General features: G+C 41.3%; 1 protein-coding gene across 3 annotated transcripts in view; it reads left to right on the top strand.

The window, feature by feature from the left end:
* The window catches only part of ALKBH8 (alkB homolog 8, tRNA methyltransferase), a 61822-nt gene that overhangs the window by 17312 nt on the left and 17795 nt on the right, over window positions 1-26715 (top strand). For all 3 annotated transcript variants that reach the window (XM_054086339.1, XM_054086328.1, XM_054086349.1), the window contains exons 8-10: window positions 18937-19043; window positions 23483-23637; window positions 24496-24761. In XM_054086339.1, coding sequence (XP_053942314.1) covers window positions 18937-19043; window positions 23483-23637; window positions 24496-24761 — 528 coding nt within the window. The remainder of the gene's footprint in view (window positions 1-18936; window positions 19044-23482; window positions 23638-24495; window positions 24762-26715) is intronic.

The following is a 26715-nucleotide window of genomic DNA, read 5'->3' as shown; positions in this document are numbered from 1 at the left end:
TGGGCCATTAGTGCACTTTTCAGGTGCAGTCAATCAAAGCACACCTGTAGTAAAACAAGCCAGAGGCCCATAAAATGCTGCAGTACTTACTGGCTTTTCTTTCTGGTACTTTTATAACTTTCTATGATTTCTTTAATGTGGTTTTGTGCACTTGGCTCTTTATCTGATTTTAAAATGTAAATAACAGTTGCAGTAATATGTGAGTTATCTGTTTTGGGAGTAAAACCCCCTACTCTCTTCCCAGTAAAGCTTACCGTGTGCAAGATTTAGACACTCTGATAATAAATAATTGGAGTTGCATATACAGCAGCGAACTTTGGTGTCTGTTACTTCTTTCTTCTTCTCTTTCTTGTGTGACTTATTTTTTTTTTCACCAGAATAAATCAGACAGCAACGTTATGGAAAACATATATCAACAAAGTCACATGTTTTATCCTTTCTTTGTTCTCCTTAACAGAAAATACACACATTTGAATAAAAAATGCTATAAAGAAATAGCCTTTCAGACCAATTGATTCTGTATCTATTTTGAAAGTTGGCTAACCAGACACTTCTGAGAAAGAAAAGAAAGCAGGATGCCTCATATGGTTTATTCTTAAACTAAGTCATGGCAAGAGGCTTTCTTTCAATTATTTGTATGCTTTTCCTTCCGGGATTTGAGGCAGATTTTAGTAGCTCGTAAATGAAATAAATGCTTTGGCTTATGAAAAAGAAGTCTGTGACAGAGACTGGTGGACACAAGTGCCCACCTAGCTTAGTGCCTTCGTTTTCAGCTCAAACAGTTAATTTTCTTCCCAGTAGCTGCTGCATTTTGGGTTTAGTATGAGAATAAAGTTGGTAACACATATTGCTTTAGTTATTGCCAGGTGATGCTTATGCTTGGCTAGAATGAAATAGAGTTAATTTTCTTCCCAGCAGCCTCTTTGTTTTAGCGTGAGAAGAATGTTGATAATACAATGCTGGTTTTAGTTGTTGTTAGGAAATCAAGGACTTTTTCAGTTTCCCATACTCTGCTAGTGAGCAAGTGTACAAGAAGCTGGGGGGGGAGCATAGCCAGGCAGCTGACCTAAGCTGGCCGAGGAAATGTTCTGTGCCATATAACGTCATGCTTAGTATATAAACTGGAGAGCTGGCTGGGGATCAGGGTTCACTGCTCAGGGGTAGCTCCCTGGGGACAGGCTTGGTATGTGTCCTCACGCAGTGAGCAATTCATCATGCATTGCGTGTTTGGTGTAGTCTGTTGTTATTATTTTCCTTATTCTCTTTTCCATCGTTGTCTCTGTATTAAGCTGTCTTTGTCTCAACCCATGAGTTTCCTTTTTTTTCTCTGGTCTCCTCCTCTTCCCACTCGAAGGTCTCGGGGAGTGAGAAAGCAGCTGAATTGTCCTAGTTGCCATCTGGTGTTAAAACCATGACATCAGTATGGGTTCTCAAACTTATGTCATCAGCACAGAACCACAGAATCGTTTAGGTTGGAATGGAATTTTTGACTTCTTGTAGTTCTAGCCCCTGCTCAAGCAGCTTCAGCTAAAGCAGGTTCTCCAAGACTCTATCCAGATGTGTTTTGAGTATCTTTGCAGTTGGAGACTCCAAAACCTCTCTGGGCAACCTGTTCCAGTGTTTGACCTCTGTCACAATAAAAAAACGTGGTTCTTGTGTTCAGATGTAATCACATGAGTTTTGAATTGTTCCTGTTGTCTGTTGTCCTGATGGTGTACACTACTAGGAAGAGTTTGGCTCCCTCTTCTTCGTTCTCTCCTGTCAGGTATTTATACACGTTGATAAGAGCCACCTTATCTGAGCCTGAGCCGTCTTTTCTCCAAGCTGATCTGTCCCCACTCTCTCAATGTTTTCTCAATACTCATTAATCATCTTGGTGGCTCTGTGCTGGACTTGCTTCAGTAAGTCCATATCTTTTCTCATAGTGGGTTGCCCAATCTGGCCCCAGTACTGGGCTTAGTACTCTAGGTGCATCCTTAACCAGTGCTAAGTATAGAGGAAGGATCATCTCCCTTGACCTGCTGGCAATGCTTTTCCTGATGTAACCGTAGGAAACTCTTAGCGTTTTTTTTCTGCAAGAGTACATTGGTGGCTCATATTCAACTTCTCGTCCTCTAAGATCCCAAAGTCCTTTTGGTGAAGCTACTTTCTAGCTGATCAGCCCCTAGCACTGGGTGATGCATGGGGTTGTTCCTGATCAGGTGCAGGACTTTGCACTTCAATTGGTTGAACTCTTGAAGTTCCTGTTGGCACCAGTTCACCAGCCTGCCCAGGTCCCTCTGAATGGCGATGCAAACATCTGGTGTATCAGCTGCTCCTCCTGATTTTGTATTGTCTGTAAACTTGCTGAGGGTGCAGTCTGCCCCAATTGTCCAGGTCATTAGTGAAACTGTTAACCCCACTATCAACACTCTGGGTGCTCTGCTAGTGACGTGTCTCCAAATGCACTTTGTGCCGCTGCCATCTTCAGCGATACCTTCCAGCCTAAATTACATTATTGAGAATCAGTCTTTTCCTCAGTGGTGAATGAGTTTGTCCAGTAACAAAGAGGAGGGCTATAAGGATGATCAGAGGGCTGGAACACCTCCCATACAAGGACAGGCTGAGAGAGTTGGGCTTGTTCAGCCTGAAGGCTCCGAGGAGACCTTATAGTGACCTTCCAGTACCTGAAGGGGGCTACAAGAAGGCTGGGGAGGGACTGTTTACAGAGACTTGTGGTGATATGACTAGGGGCAATAGGTATAAACTGGAGAGAGGCAGATTTAGACTGGATATAATTTCTTCACTATGAGAGTGGTGAGGCACTGGCACAGGGTTGCCCAGGGAAGCTGTGGCTGCCCCACCTCTGGAAGTGTTGAAGGCCAGGTTGGATGGGGCTTTGAGCAGCCTGGTCTGGTGGGAGGTGTCCCTGTCCGTGGCAGGGGTTGAAACTAGGTGATCTTTAAGGTTCCTTACAATGCAAACTATTCCATGATTTTGTACTATTTTGTTAAAAGGAATCATTGTAAGTCTAATTTGTTTCTGCAAACTTGATTTATGTTGATAAAGGAATCATTATTGGCATGTGGCATATATGTTCATCTTAAATAGGAATAAACAGTCTTGAGAAGAAAATAAGGGTGTGATTCTTCACAGCACTGCATTTGTCTTGCATCAGATAACCTACAGCAATACGAGTTCTTCTGGCAGAAGTGTAGGTGTGAGATTCTCTTTCCTGTCTCAGTGACATGGAAGGGAGGCACAGAAAAACCAATTTTGGCTCAATTTTGTTCTAGTTGGCACAATATGTTGTGTTTTGGGGAGTTTGCAAGACAGAGCAAACTTGAATTAAAGGACGAAAATCTCACTTGGTACTTCTGCTTAGTTTATAAAAAACACTAGGCAGTTTGAGGGCAAAACAGAGAGATGTGTGAGGTGTCTTGTCCCATAATACTCCAGGGAAAATGAAGGTCTCCAGCTAATCATGAGTTTCCAGTTCGTCGTCACTTCTCTGTTTTTTACTCATTTCTTTGTGATTTCCTGGGAAACTGCAGGATAAAGTGAGACTTCCAGTATATCCTGTGATCTTATAAATTTTATAAATCATCGCGTTCGCCCTTTATGAGAGCTGATAATAACTGAAAATATTAGTGACTATCAGTTTCAATAATGTGTAATGGAATGCAACTAACTTTAATGCAGAAGTTGTCATAGCAAGAGAAGAAAGGCAGTAGGGTAAACTTAGTTCAGAGTGATTTTTATTGAGCTTAATGGCAAACCATAAGTCCTGTGCCCATGAATTTGAACAAGGTAATGCAAACCAGTCCTTTCTGTTGACAATTTTCACTTTTGATATGAGTTGGGTGTTATTTTCAGTGCCTCCATTTGGTGTCTCTAAAGATACATAATTCTACAGGATTTCATTTTAGAAGCCTGGCCAAGTTTGTTTCTATCTTAAAATAAAATCCTAATTAAAGTCTGTGTCAAGTTTTCTTTTGCAGGTTTGCAGCAGGAGCTTGATCAATATTGGGAGTTCTGGTTTTGCACTTTTCCTAATTGCTGTTTTACGTGCTGTCGTGTAAGCCTTGATTCATTAGACTTTTAGAAGTACACAGGTAGCGTTTCTGATAGTGAGCTAATAGTGCTGTGAGCATATCCAACCCATAAGTGAATTTTCCCTGCAGATCTTACTCCCAACGAATATCCAGTGACACCCTCCAGTTCTGTCCAGGGCTGCTGTGGGACACCTGCTACCCCATGCCAAAGGGTGAAGCGCAGTCATAGTTTTCCTGAAGAGTATGTTGTGTTGACACCACACTGTGATTTATGTTATTGTGTCCCATTTTCCTAATGTCCAGCCCTGATGTGTAAGCCCCAGGCTTGTAATTCCCTTAGCCTCTGTTTTTCCCCCTTGATTGCCTTACTCTGCTTCCTCTCCCTGTCCCCTGGCCTGGCAGAAGGCTGATGTAAACACAGAGAACGACTGTGATGCTCTGGCTACCCTTGACTTAACCTCTGTAGAAGGGAAGCTGTAGGGGTTTGAGTCACATTTATGTCTTAGGATTAAACAGTGGGGCTGTGTGTGGGTCATCCTTGACCTCTGATTAAGTTGTGTTCATAGTATCATAGTAAAGTAAGGGTTGGAAGGGACCTTAAAGATCATCTAGTTCCAACCGCTCTGCCATGGGCAGGGACTTCCCACTAGATCAGGATGCCCAAGGCCATCCAGCCTGGCCTTGAACACCTCCAGGGATGGGGCAGCCACAACCTCCCTGGGCAACCTGTGCCAGTGTCTCACCACTCTTATGGTGAGGAACTTCTTCCTAATTTCCAGTCTAAATCTGCCCATCTCCAGTTTATACCCATTCCCCCTGGTCATATCTCCACAAGCCTTTATAAATAGCCGCTCTCCAGCTTTCCTGTAGCCCCCTTCAGGTACTGGAAGGTCACTATAAGATCTCCTCTGAGCCTTCTCTTGTCCAGGCTGAACAACCCCAGCTCTCTCAGATTGTCCTCATAGGAAAGGTACTCCAGCCCACCAATCATCTTTGTAGCCCTCCTCTGGACCCGTTCCAACAGCTCCATATCCTTCTTATGCTGAAGATTCCAGAACTGGACACAGTATTCCAGATGAGGTCTCACAAGAGAGGTATAGAGGGGCAGAATCACTTCCCTCGCTCTGCTGGCCATGCTTCTTTTGGTGCAGCCCAGGATACAGTGGGCCTTCTGGGCTGCGAACCATATTTATCGTGTCTGAGCCTGCAGATACGAAGTGTCTTGATCTGTTAAAGAAAAGCTATGACTCCCTTAAGCCTTGCAAGCAGAGTGATGTTACAAAGAAAAACTCCACCAGATCTTTTGAAATATGCATGACTGAAGGTCGTCCTAGAACTGGTATGCTGATATTACTGGTCTTCAAGCTGATAATTGACCACTTTTTCTGGCGCTTTTGCCTCTTATCTGTTGATCTATTTCTGATCTTTCTTGGTCAACAAACAGAAACCGGTAGCTGCTGTAGTAGCAGCTGTTTCTATGGTAGTTGCTTGAGAGATTTTATTAGAAGCCTTTAGAAGATCTAGATTTTACCCAGCCTTTGACAGTTAGCACCAATTTCATGTCTTGTATGAGCTCTAACAAGGTAAGCAGGCACTGGACATTGTTGTATTAACTTTTTGGTCCTGCCCTTATTTTGCTTATCTTGCTTAGTTGCTGATTCACTTTAATTTGCTGATTGATGAGAAGCTGAACATGAGCCAACAATGTGCACTCGCAACCCAAAAGGCTACCTGTATCCTGGCCTGCATCAAAAGAAGTGTGGCCAGCAGGTAGGGGGAGGAGATTCTTCCCCTCTACTCTGCTCTCAGAAGACCCCACTTGGAATACATTCTGGAATCCCTGATGTAAGAAGGAGATACAACTGTTGGAACGGGTGCGTAGGAGGGCTACAAAGATGATCAGAGGGCTGGAGCACTTCTGCTGTGAGCACAGGCTGAGGGAGTTGGAGTTGTTCAGCCTGGAGAAGGCTATTCTGTGATTCTAATTTACTGTTTACATTGCTTTATTTTTCTTTTAAGGGAAGATGAAAAGCATCTTCTGTATTTTAAGAAATTACTGTGGTAGTGGCTGTACCAAAATTTTTCCTTTGTCCATGCTAGCAGCATGACTGTAGCAGGTGAAATAGTAGTGGTAAATGTTCAAAATGAGATTGGATTGGTAGAACCAAAATATCTCTTAACGCAAATGGAAGACATTAATTCTAATCACTACAACCTAATGCTGAGTTCAGAAGTTTGTTCAGGTGAGTCTGATGGGATTCCTGAAGATCGATGGTGTGCTTTGCAGATCATAGAATCATAAGAATGGTTAGGGTTGGATGGGACCCTAAAGGTCATCCAGTTCCAACCCCCCAGTGCATTGTGCAGGGACACCTCCCACCAGGCCAGGCTGCTCAAGGCCCCATCCAACCTGGCCTTCAGCACTTCCAGGGAGGGGGCATTCACAGCTTCCTTGGGCAACCTTGGATGCCTCACCACCCTCAGCGTGAAGAATTTCTTCCTAATGTCTAATCTAAATCTTCTGTCTTCCAATTTAAAGCCATTCCCCCTCATCTTATCACTCCACGTCATTGTAAAAAGTCTCTCCCCAGCTTTCTTGTAGCCCCCTTCAGGTACTGGAAGGTCACTATAAGGCCTCCTCAGAGCCTTCTCTTCTCCAGGCTCAACAACCCCAACTCTCTCAGCCTGTCCTCATAGCAGAGATGCTCCATTCATCTGATCATTTTTGTAGCCCCCTCTGGACCTGTTGCAACAGTTCCATATCCCCTGGATGGTCAACCCATCATAGAAAGCCACTAGGTTGGTCAGGCAGGACTTGCACTTGGCGAAGCCATTCTGGCTGTCTCGAATCACCTCCCTGTCCTCCATGTCCTCCAATGAAGGAAAGCTTCTGCGTAATTCCTTTACCAACTTGATTCTAATGGAACCTGCTGTCTCCAGGCTATTTGCTGTTTCTGTGATGTGCTTATTTTGTATGCTGAGGCAGCATCGTTTCATTTCCAATTCTCAGATGTCTGGTTATTACGGCTTTGCTGTGACACACAAATACAGATACTGAATCTTTCAGTGGAGACAAATGTACTCTCTAAAAAATGTCTTGCTATTGTGTAGAATCAGAATGCAAAAGGACTTTTAAGATCATTGAGTCCAGACATTGATCCATCCCTGCTAAGTTCACCATTAGACCATGTCCCCAAGCCATGTCCTCATAGAGATTTCTAATTGGTTTTCATGTGGTAGGAAATACGTGGATAGATAAAAATCTTGGAAAAAAATAAGATTATGATGTGCAATATTGCTCTTTTTAAACTGAAATCTATTTTTTTTTCCTCTTGTTCCCCTTCACTCCCCCTTACCCTTACTGTGGTACATGAACTGCTTTTCAGTGGTGGTGAGATAAATTAGCTGTTTAAATATGAAGTTGCTCTTTATTCCTGTGAAAAATATAATTGTTGCAATAGAAGAAAACTAACAAACCATTTAGATTTACATTTCAATTAATATTTTTACAGCTGAAATGATTTTTCTGTTGGGTTTTGGATTGTCATTCTTAAAATGGAGTTAAATTAATTTTGTCGAAAACTCTGCTGTTTGACTTTTTTCTTAAAAAGTAACGGAAACAGAATTGAATTTTCAAGTGCTGTGAGAGGTTTATCAGTGGAAGTTATTTCTATTCTCAAGTTATTTTTAGAAGATCGGAACCTGATGCATGAAATGGAATCCTGGTGTCTGCCACAGATTAACAGCAAACAGGCTGAGCTCTGGGGCATTAAGAAGTTATTATCTTTAGTTGTTGTAGCTAAACTTCAGTTCTGGAATTCAATAAAGAAATCTAATTGCATTAGCCAGTACAGTTCGTCTTTATTGTCATAGAAGTCTGTTTTAAGACTGTGGCAAATTTCATGTAGAAATGACAAGCAGTCAGTCAATAATAACGATCACAAGTAGTCTATAAACAAAGAAACAAGCTTAACTTGTTAAACTCCTCCTGTGGTGTGGTCTCTCTTGGCTTTCAACTGGACTTTTATAACAGCAGTAAGTATAGCAGGTGGCGTTTGTAGCCTGTCTGCATTTATACTATATTTACAAATCTGAGCATCTTGCATACTGCAGTGTTCTGTTTCTGTCTTTCTTTCCAGCTGTGTTCAATATTTCAGGAGGAGTTTCTCCACAGAGCTCTTGTTTCAGTAGAGTTTCATTGAGGAACTGGTAATTTAGAGTGGTCAAAAACATGCTGGTGCCATAGCTGTCAAACGTGTGATCCTGATGCACTTCAGAGAAAGATTCTGAATCAAGGCAGGGAGAGATGTGTGCTTTTACCAGAGAAGCAAGTGAGTTTTCTTCATGCAGTGCAGGGGCGATGCAGGTGAAGCTCTGGTCTGTTTGCTGTGGCGGCAGAAGAATTGTTGGAAGGAACCAAGGTTGATGATGCAGCAGAAAGTAGGAAAACTGGACACTTTGCGGTTCCTTGTGAGCTGTTCTTGTTCCTCCTCTTCCTCTGTCCCTGTGTAAATCTCTCTGCAGTGCACATTCATGAAGATTCAGGGCTGAGGCCTTGATAGAACCCTTTCATATAACTTTTGGCTGCATTGTATGAAGCCATTTATGAAGCAGACAGAGGGAATGGGAGAAGAGAGATGATGTTACTGGTTATGAAAATCAGCAGTGTTGGAATACTGCCTATCCAAAATGTAGTTTTCCCTTTTTGATTGTTTCACCTGCTTTAAAAAATGTATATCTCAGATGTGCAGTGCTTCTGTGCAAAACACAGCAATTGTGTGAATTGATATAATGGTTTTCTTCAAATGATTTTAAAGAAGTTTTTCTGTGTCATGCTATGTTTTGAATTATACTTTATGGCTGTAGAAGACATTGTTAACCAAGAAGATGACTTACATTTTTGTTTCTTTTCCCCAGAGTGATATTTTTTTGTCTGCTAAGGAATGACTTGTCTTTATGTATTTAAACCATTTCTGTAAATTCATGCTCAGATCTTTGTTCCTCAGTGGATTTTCCTTTTACAGTGAAGATGTAGAGGATTAAAAATCAGACCATATGGTAGTTTCTATAGCACTAGATTAAAAACTGTGTCTTGTCAGCTCTTGCAAAGTATGATGCAAGAATTGATTCAAGAATGCACAATTTGCACATCTTGTATTCTGGCAGTTCTCTGTTATTGTAATGTTTTCTGGGACAATTGTTAGATGGGGTTGTGAGAGGTGCTAGTTGACCTTTGTTACAAACTCAGACTGAGTAAACTCGTAATTTCATCCTTTTGGATTCCAGGTATTCAGCCCTGGACTATTTCAGTACGACTTTCTGAGTAAGTAGAGGGTGAGATTATAGTGATAATAGTGCAGGAAGAGGTTTTAATTAAGTCAGGACTGTTTTAAACATAGTTGAGGCATCTGCTAAACCCGGATTTGAGTATCTTGTCAAATAGCTTGTCAGTGGTGTTCAGTCCAGGATTAAGACACTGAAATTTTAGTGTTTACAAGTAGGTGTGTTTGTGTGCACTGTATGCCTGAGTTCCTCTGTAATCAATCGGAATTGAGTCAGTCCATCCCAGGAGGTCATTCTGCTTACACTAAACCAGACATCTAGTGTCTGATTTCACAGGTTTCGGTTTTCTGATAGGATTTTGAAAAATCTGTGCTCAGATGTAGATGTCTTAGTCTTGAACTGAATGATTGTTCCCACCATATGACTTACAATTAGCTTGGATTCCTGTACTACAGCATTACAAGCAGAAAGTTGAGACCTGAAGAGGAAAATAAGATCTGATGAACAACGTCTGTGTTTGTGGAGAGTGAGGGGAGATGGTTTTCTGCTGTATAGGATGATGAATGTGCAGTCTGTTTTGCCCAAGCCTTGAAATACCCTGGACCTTTAACGGCTTGGACTGTTATACAAGAGCGGTGGCGTGCTAGTGCGTGTTATGAGAATACCACCCTGAACCAAAGGGTCCTCTTCCCTGGAAATGACTCTCTTATCACTGAGATGTTTCTTATTCTACCTGTGGCAGTATTACTCAGCTAAGACCTGGTTTATCCTGTATAAGTTATTATTTATGTGGAGGCCCTATTCACAGTCCCTTACAGTGCTTCTGTTGTAGAAAATTTACAATTTAATGTTACAAGGGTTGATGACAGAATGATAAATGTGCAGGTAGAGTGGCATGGGAATAAAATTATGGGTGACGAGAGTCCTGCTACGTGTTTGCAACCTCAGTAATATGGAAAATGCTGCTGCCTGTAGCGTTTCCACAGATACTTGTAAATTATCAGTGATTTGAAAAGGTAATGTGCTCTTTTTGAACACTGAAGTGTTTCCTTTTCTACTTAGATATTGAAGGTGTTTTGAGAACTTGCAAGTTTTTAGTGTGTGAAAGGGTTACAGATATGCCACAACACCATGTACACAGTTGTGCACACCAAATGACAGTGTCAGTGTCATCGTGCTTGCACACAAAGTTGTACTCATTACAGAACAGCTGTATCAGTGTTGTAAGGACTTGTATAGTGGTTTCTTGGTGGGCATTTTGTACAGTGTTAAACATGTAAAGCCACATTGTGTTCAAGGTCAGGATGGATGAGGCTTTGAGCAACCTGATCTAGTTGAAGATATCCCTGCCCATGGCGAGGGGGGAGGTTGGATCTAGATGATCTTTAAGGTCCCTTCCAACCCAAACTGTTCTAGGATTCTATAATTATTAACTTTCAGAACATTGAGTAATACATTAAGTGCAACTCTGAGATGTATTTGAGGATGCAAAACTGCTTTCTTGTGATGTCTGGGCATTATATCTTTAACCACTTGGATCAGCATTGTCCTCTTGTTCCCTTCCATCAAACTGTACATTGTTAGAGAGGGAATGATACAAAATCTTAGAAATTTCCTTTCTTTTGGAAAGGAAAATGAGTAATGTCATATATTTGGGGCACATTCTACCCTGATGTAGATGGATGCAGTTCCCTGTATGTCATTGCAGAGGCACCCATGGATGTGAGGTAAGACTTACAACTGAAAGAAAGGGAAATATTGCAGAGGAGGCTAAGTCAATAAAAGAAATTAAATTAAGACTAACGGCATCAGCCTCTTGCTTCTGTGTTCTAAAAGAGTTTAAGCTAAGAGCTAGGGAGGCAATTTAAAGAATGAAAATAGAATGTTAGTGAAATTGAATAAACTGTATGTTGTTGAGAACTGGCATGATTCTTTGTCTCTGGATTCACAAAAGGGCATGAAGATCACAGGGTGAGGCTAGACAGCATTTTCCCAAAGGTAGAAATTTACACTTGTGATGACAGAGAGGGAAGCAATGGTAGTGCAACTATTGCCTTTTACTGTAGAGGTTGAAAGTCTTTTATGTGACAGTCTGATATTCAACATGGAGCTTTAACACAGATAATAATCTGGGAAGGTCACTGGTGAAGTCCTTACATACAAAAGAAACTCGATACTTTTAGAGTTAGTAGGAACTGGTGTATTTGATGAGTAGTCTCTAATGGATTAGGTTTGTTGTGTTCTTCTTTTAGCCTGGCTATTCAGTCAGCAAGATTAAACAGCAACCCTGGATTTACAAAGAGGCTTTTGAAACAAAGAACAGTCAGCTTGAAAAGATGTATGGGTGAAGCACAAAAACTTGTAGCAGCAGGGAGAGTCCTTGGAGTGGGAAAAGCAACAGTAAAAACTCTGTGTGATGCCGTCAGCAGTACCACCAGCATCCCAGCTTCTGCTGAGCAGTGCAGTCACCTTGTTGGACACCATGAGAAGCCAGCATCCAGCTAGTGGGGTGACAGCACAGGGTGCTGCAGCTGAGACGTGCACCTCGAGTACCTGTATGTGAGCCTGGGTTGGCCTTTGTCACTGGTGTGTGCACCCAAATCTTGCCAGAGGGGTGTGCAAGTAGGGAAGCCCCGGATACCAGGGGAGGGTTGAGTGCTGGTGGCCCACATGGTCACTGAGAAGGTGGTGTGCGTGTAGTTCTGCATACTGGGAAATTAGAGCTTTGGGGATTAGTTATGAAGGCTATTTTGAAATGTGTAGAGTGTTCATAAACATTTTGCAGGCATCATAGAATGGTTTGAGTTGGAAGGGACCTTAAAGATCACCCAGTTCCAAACCCCCTGTCATGGGCAAAGACACCTCCTACCAGACCAGGCTGCTCAAGGCCCCATCCAACCTGGCCTTCAACACTTCCAGGGAGGGGTTCATCTCGTGCTTTGGTTTGTCTGCTATGTTGGTGTTGCTTTTCTTCAATGTATAACTTGCTCATTGGTCGTTAAGTGATGTTCATAAATTGGTAAACTACTTTTACCGTGATTTGATATAAACCACAGGAGCTGAGCAGCTCTTCCTGTTGTAGTCTTACTCAAAGTATGGAGCCAAGTTTCTCCAAGACATAACAGTAGTGTGGTTTTAGGCTTAGTTCAGACAACAGCTGTCCTCAAAAGACAAAGTGGATGAGACTACATTGTGTTTGATCCCATTCAGCTGATGCACTTTCTTCTGGCGCCTTTTGCCCTCACTTGTAGTGTCTCCTAAGAGATGTAACACTTCCTTGTTCTGTGCTGTAATACTCCAGAGTGGTGAGCTGCAACACAGTTCTTCTAACACTTCAATCCTCTTGAACTGTATATAATAATCATACTTTTGGGCATACCTCCAAGCAGCATGGACCTGAGGCAGTATGAGTCACTTGGCCTCAGGATGGAGGTTCTCTCTAATCATCTTTTGTTTAAAAATGTAGATGTTCCTGGCTAAATTTCAGCACTGCAGTTATTCTTTAGTGGCAGTGATCAGTGATGAGACACAGAAGAGGAGTTAATGGCATATCTCTGCTTTCCTGGTTGCTGTTGTTAAAATGCTTGTAACAACCTGAAGTTGGTGAACATCTAGACATGGTGTCTATTCCAGTTGCCTGTGTCAATGCCTGCAGAGGATTGGAAGCTCCTCCATCTAACAGGAGTTAGCTTGGAAATCACAGTAGTTGTCCTCTTCTTGTGTGCTACTTGAATCTTGTAAACGGAGTACATACAACAAGAGGATTTGTATAACGGAGTCAATGGCATATATAATAGCTAGGAGAGATACTGGTAGGTGGTTCAGTGAATACACTCTCCTCCGTGGGGTTATCAAGAAATTGTAAGATGATTAAGAGGAATAAATAGATAGATACTTAAAATGACACAGAAAATTCAGGAAGACAGTAGTGCTTTGCACATGCATCAAAAATGGAATACAATTTTTGAAGAAAGAAAACAAAGTAATTATATTAAGCATCTGAGTAGTATCACTGTAGTGCCTAACAAGATAAGCAGGCTTAGGAAGAGATGGTGTGCTTTGGCATAAATCTGATACGGAAGAGGCCTGTGCACATGTTCAGAAATTTTTGAGGTAAGCGGTACTGAAATATTTCATCATTGTGATTGCCAATGTTGTACCCATTTTCTGAAGTGTGGTTAGAGACCATGATATAACATGTAAATATCAACTTAAGCCATATAAGATAAATTTCCTCTGATGTGGGTTATTCAGAGAAGATAATTCCATTTGCTTTCCCCTTAAAATTCAGAATTTTTCTGAATCGCAGATTTTGGAATGCATCATGGTTTTTGCTGTAAAAGGCACTCTGTGTTACTGATTGGTTGCCTCAGCCCTGTGTAAGCCAGCAGGCTCTTCTCTCTGCATAGAGCCCCACTGTGTTGTTTAAGCTCCATGTGTGGGCTTTAAACCTTTCAGTTGTCTTTGAAGTAGGCATTCTTTTTCATCTGTTTTACAGGTGGGAAACTGTTGTGTAGGCTGATAATGTGTCTTTGCTCTCTGAAAATTCAGTAAATAATGTCAGAGACGTGAGAAGCATTCCACATTGCACTTTTTTAGTTTTAGAGTATGTTTGATCTAAGGTGGTCTATTATCATCAAATGTAAATTGCATCAGAGACAAAGCGTGGAAAAACAATGTTGTCGTTCCGCACTGTAGCAGTGAAATCCTTATTGACATTGTTTTTATAGCCTCATTAAATTATTTCTGTTTTGCCTTTGGATCATTACTTATTTGATAGACCAGTCACAGAATCGTAGAATTGTACAGTGCTTTGGGTTGGAAGGGACCATAAAGATCATCCAGTTTCAACCTCCCTGCCATGGCCAGGGACACCTCCCACCAGACCAGGCTGCTGGAGGCCCCATCCAACTTGTCCTTGAACACTTCCAGGGAAGGGCATCCACTAATCTAAATCTAAAACCTCTAAACTAAATCTTCCCCCTCATCCTGTCACCGGACACCTTTATAAAAAGTCCCTCCCCAGCTTTCTTGTAGCCCCTTCAGGTACTGGAAGGTCACTCTACGCTCTCCATGGAGCCTTCTCTTCTCCAGGCTGAACAACCCCAGCTCTCTCAGCCTGTCCTAATAGCAGAGGTGCTCCAGCCCTCTGATCATCTTTGTAGCCCTGCTGTGGACCCATTCCAACAGTTCCATATCCTTCTTTTGTTGAGGGTTCCAGAGCTGGACACAGTACTCCAGGTGGGGTCTCTCGAGAGCTGAGTAGAGTAGAATAAAGATAAGTCATTCACCTCCACCCTTCTGGTCTTTCGTGACGTACAGAACCACTGCACTGAAAGGCAGTGCAGGCTTCTCATTCCCTGAGGAGTGGAAAAAAAACATACTTGCTTTCTTTTTTTTTTCTTTTATGCTGGATTCTTTTTTGGGTTTTGCCTTTTGCTGAATTTTATGCCACCAGAGCAATGTTTGCGATGTGTCACTTTGCTTTGATGTTTAACCATCCTTGAAAGCTGTTTACTGCTTTGTTTGCTCCCTCGTCATGCGCACTCACTCTTAAATAACCTGGCACAATGGCAAAATATCTAAATCCACAAGCAGATATTATTAGCTGTTTGTTTCTTTTAAGTATTTTTGGTATATTTATAGGCACGCTTTTTCCATAGAACAAAGAAAGAAATTAAAAGTTGTGTAAGACCAAAGCACCCACTGTTTTTATTTTTATTTTTTAATGTAATCCCTAGATGATGCACCGTGGACTAGCTGGATATTTGATCTTTATTGACTCTGCCACCTAAGAGAAAAAAGGAAATAGTAAAAACGAAAATAGTAATTGGAAATAGCTCCTGTGGAGCAAAGCTGTCATGAAGCAGATTGATTCAGCAGTGGCAGAGTTCCTTTATTGATTGCGAGTCCTTAGTAAATTAAAAAGAGGACCAAATGCATTAATCTTTTGTGTGTGTGTGCGTGACAGCACCAATTTAGAATGTTCTGCCAGGATAAAGACACATATAGCAGTGTAGGAATGTTATCTACTTCACTCAGTAATAGCCTTTTCAGAGATAAGAACAGAGTTCTTCAAAAACCCTTCTGGGTTCAATGTTCTTCACTGTACTGTAAACAAGGGATAGAAGAAGCACCCTTTTGTGGCTGTTTTTAAGCATTCAGATGCAGTTATTCCAGATAAAGGAATGAAGCATAGGAATTGCACTAATTTTCTTCAGCTCTTCACAGTCGATTCCTTAAATTTGGTTCTCTGTCTGACTTGCAATGTCAAATTTGTTGTTAATAAATTGCAAACTGTGATATATTCTAGCAGAGGATCCCTCTGCTTCACAAGCAAAAGTCAGTTTTGAATTTGGATTTTTGACTCTTCCAATTACTGCTAATTACTTAATGCCATTGCCCATTTGCAAGTAAATTAATCCTTTATTTATATTTCACCCACCTCAAATCATCACAGCTTGTCATAAGGATTGAACTTGTTTAATAGGGAAGCAGTCACACAATGTGAGATGGTAGTAAAGAAAAGCAGGGATCATGCACAGAGCTGGGATCCTGTGCTGGTGAGGACTGGACTTGCCAGATGTTATGTAGATAATCTGCTTTCCAGCCTCAAATTCTACACCATCAGAAATTTGGCTTTATATATTTCTTGTTGACTTAGCATAGCTGAAATTCAGCCAGAAGTTCATGCTCTCCTCTTTCACAGTCTACTGCGTTTCTTCCATTTCTAGCCTGAAAATCCAGCTACGAGTTGTGTGGTCTCTCTTTCCTAGGCTGCTATTTGTTATAGAGCACTCTGAACGTCTGCTGTTTCGAACAGAGTTGAGTACAGGACAGGGTTTGAGGAACATCTTCTGCCAAGAGTCTCTGAGGCCATGCAGTTGGTAGGGAAAACACTTTGAGATGTATGACGTAAAGCAATGGATAAGGCAAGGAGCTGGAGGAGTGGTTTCCTGCTGCTTCATATAGAGTCTGGCATGCAGAGAATTGGAAGGGAATGAGTTCCTTTCCTGGGCCCTGAAGGGACATAGAAACTGGAAGCGTAGGAGACCCTATAAAACCGGCAAATACTGACTCTGGGAGAAAGTGCATCATCTGCAAGTGCATCATTCTTGAACATCATCTGCAAGAACAGGTCTTTGTAGTTGCTATTGACGTAGATAGAGGGACAATTGTGTAACTGAGCCTACAGGAAGGAATTTGGACAAAGTTCTATGTTCACTTTATTCTGCTGTACTTCTGAAGAATCCAGTCTCTCTCTTGTCCCCTCACACCTGTCCCCAAACAGGCAAAAGAGAGGTGGAAATACCATCTCACTCATTTCATCCAACCACTTCACTCCCCACTTCTTTGCTTTTCGTGCTTTTCATTCCATTACTGGCTGCTCCTGATTACTCATCTTCTGATTTCTTGCCAGATTTTAGAGGCTTGCAGCTAGTCATGCTTTATGGGACAGCCTCCTGGTCAAGTAATGAAGGCACTGTGTTTTCTCCTTCATCGCCTCATGCTTGTTTGAGGATACCTAGAAGAAATTTTTAAGTGCCAGGGAAGGGGTGATCAGAGGGCTGGAGCACCTCTGCTCCAGGCTGAGAGAGTTGGAAATGTTCACCCTGGAGAAGAAAAGTCTCCAGGGAGACCTTAGAGCAGCTTCCAGTAACTGAAAGGGGCTACAGGAAAGCTGGAGAGGGACTTTTTACAAGGGCGTGGAGTGATAGTGTAAGGGGGAATGGCTTTAAATTGGAGAGAGGAAGATTTAGATTAGACATTAGGAAGAAATTCTTGACCATGAGGGTGGTGGGGCTCTGGCACAGGTTGCCCACGGAAGCTGTGGCTGCCCCATCCCTGGAAGTGCTAGAGGCCTCATTGGGTGGAGCCTTGAGCAGCCTATTCTAGTGGGAGGTGTCCCTGGCCATCACAGGGGAGTTGGAACTGGCTGATCTTTAAGGTCCCTTCCAACCCGAACCACTCTATGAGTGTATTCACTATTCATCTGTTCATGTAGCTATGGAAGTGTCTCCTAGTCATTACTCGGAGCTTATAGGTAGGCTTTATTCCTGTTCCCCCATATCTCCCCATAGATACTTTATTCCTGTTCCCCCATACTTTTTATCACCATTGGCATTTCTTGCCTTAAATTTAGATAGCTCGACAGGAGAAGCTGGGTCACTCTGTGTGGGTGGTACTACAACGTAAATATTTTTTTTCTAAGAATGTAAATGTCATTGTAGTTTGCTCCAATGTGCAGAGCATTAAATAGTAAATGTTGTAAGTGGTAATTTGTACTGTTTAAGTCTTACTTATTTGGTCTCTGTCTTGTCTGTGTCTTGCCATTGTTTTGTGCTGAATGACTGATCGTTGCACCACCGTTTTCTCTTTGTTAAACAAATCTGTATGCAGAAGCAGAACTGCTTAATTTGTTTCGATCTGGCATACTGGAGAAAGTCTGCTTTTAAATCGCTGTTGTGGTTTAACCCAGCAGGCAGCTAAACACCACACAGCCATTTGCTCACTCCCCCTCAGCCCCATGGGATGGAGGAGAGGTTACAAATGGGTTGGCAGCAATTCCGTGGTGCTGATTCTCTTGTAGCTGGAACCAGTGGCTTGAATGCTTTTTGACCACTTTTCTTTTATTAATAAGTCTTCTGTAAGTCATTTGGCTTGCTTAAGTGACCTGCTCCTTCTTTTCCACCGCAAGAGTTTCTCTCATTTGGGAGATGTAAAAGGATAACATTCTGAGTCCAAGCAGAAGCAAATTGTAGCACTGCCATCTGGGCTGTGAAATTGGAATGTAGCTGAAAGTGTTACCTCGTATATTGCCCTAGCTAGAAACCAGGTGGCAAATAATAAAAGGGTGGCCTGGGAGCTGTCATGTTAGTCAGGGTCTTAGAGACTGCATGTGCTTGTGTGCTTGCAAACCTCCAAGAATGTTGGCAGGTTGGAAATGATTTCTCTCACCTAATACTGGTCATCTAAATGTTATGTATCTACTCCGAGTTAATTATCTCAGCTCAGTCTGCTGTGAATGGACAGGCATTGCCAGAGGGCATAGGGTCATTCCATACCACTTAGCTCAAGGTTTCAGACTAGGATGAATCACTCTGTGGAGCTATTTGTTTCTTTCTACATAGACTTCACAAAAAGACAGTAGTTGACTGCCTTAGCCCAGGTACCTAACTCAGATGCCTGAGATGCAGCAAAGGAGCCTTCTTGTCTTATGTAGGTGCCTTCAGTTGAGGGGTAGTAATTCCCTTCCTACCTTGCAGGTACAGACAGAGATTAAACAGTGCTACCGTGTTCTCACAAAGGAAACTATTACTGTGAAAAAAAATCTATTTTAGTATTTTAGTTTTATATATATACACGTGTGTGTATGGAGAAATGTATTTGTGACTACCTCAGATTTTTGAGCACAATGTTGATGTGACAGAGCTTAAGGACAGAGTCCTACAGGCTTTCTCATCTCTAGGAAATATCTAGGGATGAGAATATTTCGTGGCGATATTCTGATGAACACGTTGAAGAAGCAAACAAAGCTAGGACTTGAAAAATGCCTGATGGGTATATGAAACTCTGTAAGTCATGCTCATTCGTAATGGCTGGTTTTGTCTCTTTTTAGATTGTAATGGATTTCAAACACCCTGATGGCCGTACAGTGGCAATTATGCTGCCACGATGCAGTTTATTGGTTATGGCTGGAGAATCCAGATACCTGTGGACACATGGGTACGTGTAAGAGTCACTGTGTGGCTGATATAGAAGGATAATATACTTTTGGGTTTTGCTTCATTAATGACCTTCTGTATTTAAAATTGATCTGAAAGACATCAAGTCAAGTTTTATAATTATTGTACAAGTTCACTCCTCTGCTCAGATGCTGCTCAGGCTAAATTGAAAAAATAGACAATTTTAGAGAGCTAATTACAAGTCCCTGAGCTGCAGTTTCCTGCTGCTGTCACAAGTGAAGTTTCACTCAGAAATCACTCTTACTTAAAGCTGCAGAGTGAAAGTCCTCTACCTGTTCTACTGAGCTGGCAAAGAACCGATTGTGGTGCAATTAGCTTCATCATTCCCTTTCTCTCTTTTCAGCCCACAGCTTTTCCCATTGGATCACATGTGCCAAAGGCTTTAGAGAAGGGCTGGTTTAAATGAGTGACTTCCCCTGCACAGAAGCTGTGAGGGTGCAAAGGGTAGTCTTCCTGAGCTCTTCCGAGCTGCTTTAGGGACTCTTTTAACTACTGATAAGGCTGCATAGTAGGTTTGGGATCCTGGAAAAGAGATTTTTTGAAATATGTCTTGAGGCTTTCCTTATTGTAGAGTTTAAATAAATGCTTTTAAAGTCATGCAGCACTGGGAGACACTGGCAATAGGAGCGCTGAAGTCGGCAAAAAGGCTAAAACCTCAGTGAGTTCTGAGAGCGACAGTAGTGCACTTCAGGAGAATACAGAAACCCTTACATTGGACAGAAATGCCCATGGTAAATGTTTCTTCCTTTGTTTGACCCAAGCCATCACTGGTTACAGCAGTCAATTGGAGACACTGATTGCATTCTATGTAAATTAAACATCAAATCCTTTTGTTGGCAGATTTTCTGCCTTCTAATTTTACTGGTTAATTTGTATTATGAAAAAGAATGTGCATGAACTTCCCAATGACCTTTACATTGTTCATTTTTATAGGGTGCTTATACCACCTGTATAGTCCATCATTAAATTAAACAGTTCTAAAAAGCAGCAGGCACTTCTGCCGGGCATCCTTATAGAAGCTCGGGGCAGTGGCCTACAGGAAAGATGGGGAGGGACTCTTTATCAGGAAGAGGCTAGAATTAAGTTCGATATTAGGAGCACCTTAGCACCTTGAGTACTGTGTACTGTGTTCAGTTCTGGGCCCTTCACTACAAGAAGGATGTTGAGGCTCTGAAGCGTGTCCAGAGAAGATCAACGAAGCTGGTGGAGGGGCTGGAGAACAAGTCTTATGAGGAGCAGCTGAGAGAGCTGGGGTTGTTTAGCCTGGAGAAGAGGAGGCTGAGGGGAGACCTTATTGCTCTCTGCAACTACCTGAAAGGAGGTTGTGGAGAGGAGGGAGCTGGCCTCTTCTCCCAAGTGAAAGGGACAGGACAAGAGGGAACGGCCTGAAGCTCCGTCAGGGGAGGTTCAGGCTGGACATCAGGAAAAAATTTTTCACGGAAAGGGTCATTGGGCACTGGCAGAGGCTGCCCAGGGAGGTGGTTGACTCACCTTCCCTGGAGGTATTTAAGGGACCGGTGGATGAGGTGTTGAGGGGCATGGTTTAGGGAGCGTTAGGAATGGTTGGACTCGATGATCCAGTGGATCCTTTCCAACCTTGTGATTCTGTGATCCTGTGATTCTATGAAATGCTTTTTTGATATCCAAAACTGAACACTGATACCAGCATTCTAAGCTGGTTATTCTGTCATGTCAAACACTGCCAGTCTGGCTGTCCTCATGACAGCTTTCTCCAAGGCCTCAAGCTCTACTCTTTCCAAGCTGGAACTGGGCAGCCAAACTCCCAAGACAGGAAGGGATGTATGCAGGGCGCTTGCGGTACATGCTAGCAGGCATTCAAGTTGGGGTAGTGTACCTGCCTACTAAGTACTGAAATAAGGTTATTACTTAATTCACTTGTACCTTCAAGTGATTCTTTGAGAATCAATGACATAAGCTACATTTAAAATAAAGATTCTAGAACTTTCTGCTCATGAAATTCCTGTCTCAGTGCTTGTCCACCTTTCCTAAAACCAGATTTATTATATATTTTTAAAAGCAGTAATGGGTCAAGATATTTAACTGAAGTAAGCTTTTCATCATGCTAGTGGAGCAGACTATTGTAATCAAAAAGATTAATCACCCAGCAAGCAAGTGTAGTAAATTCACTTGCATACATAATGTCAGGATATATTTAAGATGATTTGTAATGCCTTTCATCTGCTCCTCAGAAGTCAAATTAGAGAGCAAAAGGTTCAGTTTTGGAATTATTCTGAAAATGTTTCTGGTGTATATTTGGATGCCAAGGGAATTAGAGACTTCATTTTGACCCTGTTAAGAAAGTGCACAAGAAAAGGATTTTTGTTCTGTTCTCTCTGAAAAAGAGCATGTGATTGAGAAATAAACTGTACAGTGTCATCATAGAGAGCAAAAGATGATGTCCTGGTATTTTGTCTCAGAGGTGAAAGTAAAATTACAGCTTTTCCGCTGAGGCTCATTTAAGATGTTTTTTTTCTGATGAGGTTCGTTTTCGGTTGGGTAGCCTGGCCAAACGCTGTTCCTGATGCTGCAATAGTAAAACAACTCCGTGCCAAGCAAGAGTATGTGCAGCGTTTTATTTTTGATGTTGGGTGTCCTGGTTTTAGCCCAGCCTTTATCTAGAGTTCCTACTTGTTGCATAGGCAATTGGAAATTATGTAGGTTGAAACTAGAACCTTGAAAAGGAAGACTTATTTCTGAAATGTTATTTCTGAAAATGCTTAACTTCTTGCTGCACGTACAGAAGAAAATCAAATAGAAGACCTGCAAAGTCGGGTTTTTAAGTTCTCCTGTCCAGGGAATCTTGGGCATCCTCAGCTGATTATTTGATCATAGCTTCACTGTGTGCCATGAACAAGGCAATTCTTTATTAGACCCCATCCTTTCTCTGGCTGACTTCGGGAGGTTTCCATTCTTGGGGCTGCTCCATGTCTCCTTTTTTGCAACATCTAGATCGAGTATCAGTGTGCTGCTTCCTGATTTCCAGACAGAAAGGACTCCTTTTCCCTGAGATGAGATTAGAAATAAGCTTCCTTGCAGTAGGAAAGATGGCATACAGCAACATATGGGAATGCTGATCAGGCTGCAGGCTGCCTTCTTGGCATTTGGATCATTTTTCTTCGTTGATTTCAGGCTCCGATCAACAGTTTCACGTGACCTGCAAAAAAGTTCCAGTTGAAATCTGAGATGAGACTGAACTTATTAAAAGATAGAAGACGTTTTTTCCCCCTTTTGTCTCAGTCTGTGAGGGTTAAACTCAGTTAACCAATACGGAAGTCAATTTTGTACTGAGAGTTTGTCACGCTGGGAGTCAAGTACTTTGAAGTCAGCAGTTCTGAAGGGGCTTCACCGAGAGGCCAATTCCTCAGAGAGCTGGTTTTTTTTTTTTTTTCCCTTGAGAAAATTTCTGCATTAATCTCCTTGATGATTAAGTTCAGGAAGCATTTCAGTGTGACAGTAACAGCTTTGAAGTGTTAAACTATATCCCTGAAGAGTTTGCAGTTTGTTCTGAGAGTATCTACTTTTTCCCATGTGTAAGTGATGGGAAACTACATGTGGGTGCAGCTGTTTCTCTCTCTTATGCTGTGTTCTACGTTTTACTTACTTATTTTCCTCTTCTCAGCTTTGAGAGACATCCATTTGTAGACCTATGGAAAAGTCTTGGGTTGGGTACATTTTCATAACTTAAACTACTTCATAAAATCATTTGAAACTTTTGACCCTCAAAAATGTTCCAAATCACTTTAATTTTATGAATTTTGTCCTTGTTTTGTGTTCCATTAAGAGCAATGCCAAATCCAGAAGTAGCATAAGAAACTCAGTGCTTAGTTTGCATGATTGATATATCGATTTTGATGAAGAAAGATCTACAACAGAGTTTCTCCTCTTAGGCATTTTAGCGAATCTCCCAAGTGCTACATGCTTTGCATCTTCAGTTCTCAATAAATGGAAAAGAAATTCTGTTGCAAAGCAGAATGCATTGGAGAGGCCCATTTGTAACAAGAAACTTTAATCTGGTATTGCAGAGCTAAGCCAATTCCATGCTTTTATACCCATTGACACAATTTTTAGTAGTGTATTTTATCTTTAAAAAAATGCATTTTTGGAAAGAAAATAAATACATTAAAAATACAAGTCCCAGAAAAATAAATAATGAAACTTTGTGGAAGGAAGGGAAATGTAGTCATTTGCAATTAAATAGCACTTAATTAATGTCATTAGTTCATGTCAGCTCCTCTTTTTTTTCCTCTGAAATTGAATAAGTTGAAAACTGAGAAGCAGCAGTACATTAGATAGCTTGTTGTAATCACACTTGTCACAGTATTTAAAGCCGCCTTCTTATGAAGATGGATTGGGTTTTTTTTCTGATGCAAATTAAATTATTCTTTTATTTTGCTTTAGGATAACACCCCGAAAATACGATGTCATTCAGGCATCTGAGCTTGGGCAAAAAGTTGGAACAATCACTGCTGACGTTGGAGATCTAACACTAAATCGAAGGGGAACAAGGATATCATTTACATTCAGGAAAGTGAGGAGAAGCCCTTGCAATTGCTGTAAGTGTCTTGAAGTGATCTTCAAGTCAAAACTGTTATTTGTCACCAGTATGTAAGCATTTTTTTTGAGCAAACTGGCTTATCCCTTTGAGTAGCTTTGGCAGTAGCTATACCCGAGTGGCTCAGAGTTAGGCATACTGTATGGCTTTAGTTGGTTGCATCTGTGTGGTTGCTGGAATTTCTCTGTACAGGAAGGTGGGAAGCTGTTTGCCTTGCTCCAGAGCCAGGCAAGTAATTTGGAATCCTGCATTTTATTGGGACCTCAAATGCCAGAGTAGTGTAACAGAATAGTAGTAGCTGTTCGTCAGCTTCCTGACAGTTTTCATTATTTTTATTTGAAGGGGACTGCAATTTTGTGAACTGAAGTACATTAAAGAAGGAGAAGCAGTCAGATCTGCAGTGACAGAGCCATGTATGTGCTTTAGGGCAGTACAGATAATAATACATAGGTGGCTCAATGATTACTTGGAATTGAAGTCCATTTGTGCCCTCAGAATAGAATTTCAGAGGCTTAATTTCAGTGATAGCATCATGATCTTTGGTATTAAGAGACATTGTCTCAGTTTTGAACACAAACCTCGTTAATGTAGCAGGATGAGTGATCCCTGCAAACGGCCTCTAGTACACGTGGGCAGGTTGTTTATTTGGACTTGATGATCTTAGAGGTCTTTTCCAACCTTAATGATTGTATGATTCTATATAGTTTGACCTGCATTTCAGTTTTTAAAAGGTAAAGGAGGAATGAAGCTTCTTTTGCATTTTGATATTTCACTACTAATTTTATTTAGCTAAATAAGTTTAACCAACAGGGAATAACTTCAACAAAATGATTTTGTGTGTATCTGTTTCTGTATCTAGTTTACCCATCTGTCTGCGATAGCCAGAAAGGACAGCAAACACAGGTACAACCTTCGTTTCCCCACAGTGAGATGGAGGCCTCAAAGCTGGAGCAAGAATATGTACACAAGGTGTATGAAGAGATTGCCAGACACTTCAGCAGTACCAGGCATAGCCCATGGCCCCGAATTGTGGAGTTTCTCAGGTCACTGCCTAAAGGGTCAATAGTGGCTGATGTTGGTTGTGGTAATGGGAAATATCTAGGCATCAACGAGGATTTGTACATGGTAAGTAGCAGCTACTGTCATTTGTTTTCATTGGTACAAGTGTTTATTCCATCTTGCAGTTGTAGCATGTTAGAGCTTCAGTTGTGGCAAAAGAGCCAAGGACAGAAAGCTCTTTCCTGATCCAATATCAATTACCAATTGTATTAGGTTTCCTCATCTATTCACTATGGGCGTTACCCTTTTCTTTCTTCAGAGCCGCTTTTGCTTTGTAAGTCAAAATATGTTAGTGAAAAAAAATAGTAATGGACTGAAAAATTGTAATGGATGCTTTAGCCTTTGTTGTTGTTGTTGAATAAGTTTAGTAAAAGGGAAAATGGTTGGGCAGTTTGAATGGTTCCATCAAGTTTTTCATGTGGCTGCGGAGTAGTGAATGCAATGTACGTTCCCTGAAATCTCCATGGGCAGAACTGCTTTTCATTTATCCTCTTCATTTCTCTTTGGCCTGGTGTCATAGCTCATTGGTGAATGATGTCATGTTTGGCTGTCCCACCTCTGGCTCTGTATATGTTTATATATATTTATATATATGCACAATATATATATTGCCAATAAATATGCCAATGTAAAATCCATGGGGGAGTCTCAGCTTCAGCACAGATTTCTGACCTCTCTCTTGTTCCCTTTTCTTCACTTTTAGACAATTCTGACATTATTCTTGCTGATGTTCTTATCACCTTCCCTGTCTCACAATCTGTACTTAACCTGCTTTTACTTCTCTCCCCTCCTATCAAGGAGACTCGAAGCACATGCAAGTATGAACCAAGAGATAGTTTTTACTGCAAACATTTCAAAGACTTTTTTTTCAAAGGTCAAACTTTCCGTTGTTTTTACCCAAAAGAAATCTTTGAGAGGTGTGCAGTATGCTATCTGCTCTCCCATGTTCCAGAATTGTCTGATTCTTTACTGTGCTTGTCGTGTGAAACACTTTGAAATCCATCAGGCTTGAAAACTTTTATGTAAGGCAAAACATTTATTATTAATAATAAAAGTCAAACTCCTCTTTCAGGAGTTTCTGTCCTGCTATTTATATTCAGCTATAAAAACACAAGTTGTTATTTACAGCCCTGTCTGTATTTGTAATGGATTTGTTTCCATTATGGTTCTTACAGCCCAGAACAAAATCAACTGATTTATAGGTAGACATGCTTATGCCTGACTGCTATAGCCTAAAAATAATTATTAATGTTCAGTACATTTCAGTCTTTCACTCCTGACTCCTGTAAGAAATATCAGCAAATCTAGATAGAGACAAGAAAAGTTTATCAGGGTACCGTAAAGGTCACCTAGTCCTAGAATGAATTTGTTAAATGGCCGTTGTGTAGGTTTGTGGTGGACTTTGAAGATGAAATCTCTGCAAGACGCTGTGTTCAGAAATTGCCAGCCCTAGTGTGTTTTCTGGAACCCACAGTTAACCAACTAAGGGAAAGAAAGATCACGTTAACTTTGACTGACAGTCAAATGAAAGGCAGCCCCTCTTGTCTTGTTACTTTAGGAGTCATCTCATTTCATACATGTCTGTGGGAGAAATCCAAAAGGTGAAAAAATAACATTGAAATGAAGGGAACTTTTAAAGCAGCAGTTGAGACAGCTGAAAAACAGAATTTGGGAATTGCTTCACTCTGGCGTCCCTTGACACTGTTTTCTACTGGTGACAACTATTTCTTCTTTGTTTGAGTTAGGCTCTAGGCTTTGTGTTGACTTATTTTCATCTGCAAGCCAGCACGGAGTCTCAGGAGGATGGATATGCCACCTTACTTCTACTATATTGATTTTATATGTCAACCAAAGTGTGGCTAAAGAAAAAAAATGGTGTACGTTGTGCTTACAGATATTTTTCAACTTTTAACAAGGTATCTTTAAAAGACTAAGGGAGCTGCATTTTCGTAGATGAGAGGAACATGTAATGTTACACTGGCTTGGAAACAAATAAAGGTAGGGCTTGGATGTTGTTCAG

This window comes from Cuculus canorus, chromosome 1 (genome assembly GCF_017976375.1).
Source record: "Cuculus canorus isolate bCucCan1 chromosome 1, bCucCan1.pri, whole genome shotgun sequence".
NCBI lineage: Eukaryota > Metazoa > Chordata > Aves > Cuculiformes > Cuculidae > Cuculus > Cuculus canorus.
Note: the sequence above shows the minus strand (reverse complement) of the source record. Positions and strands in the feature narration are given on the sequence as shown.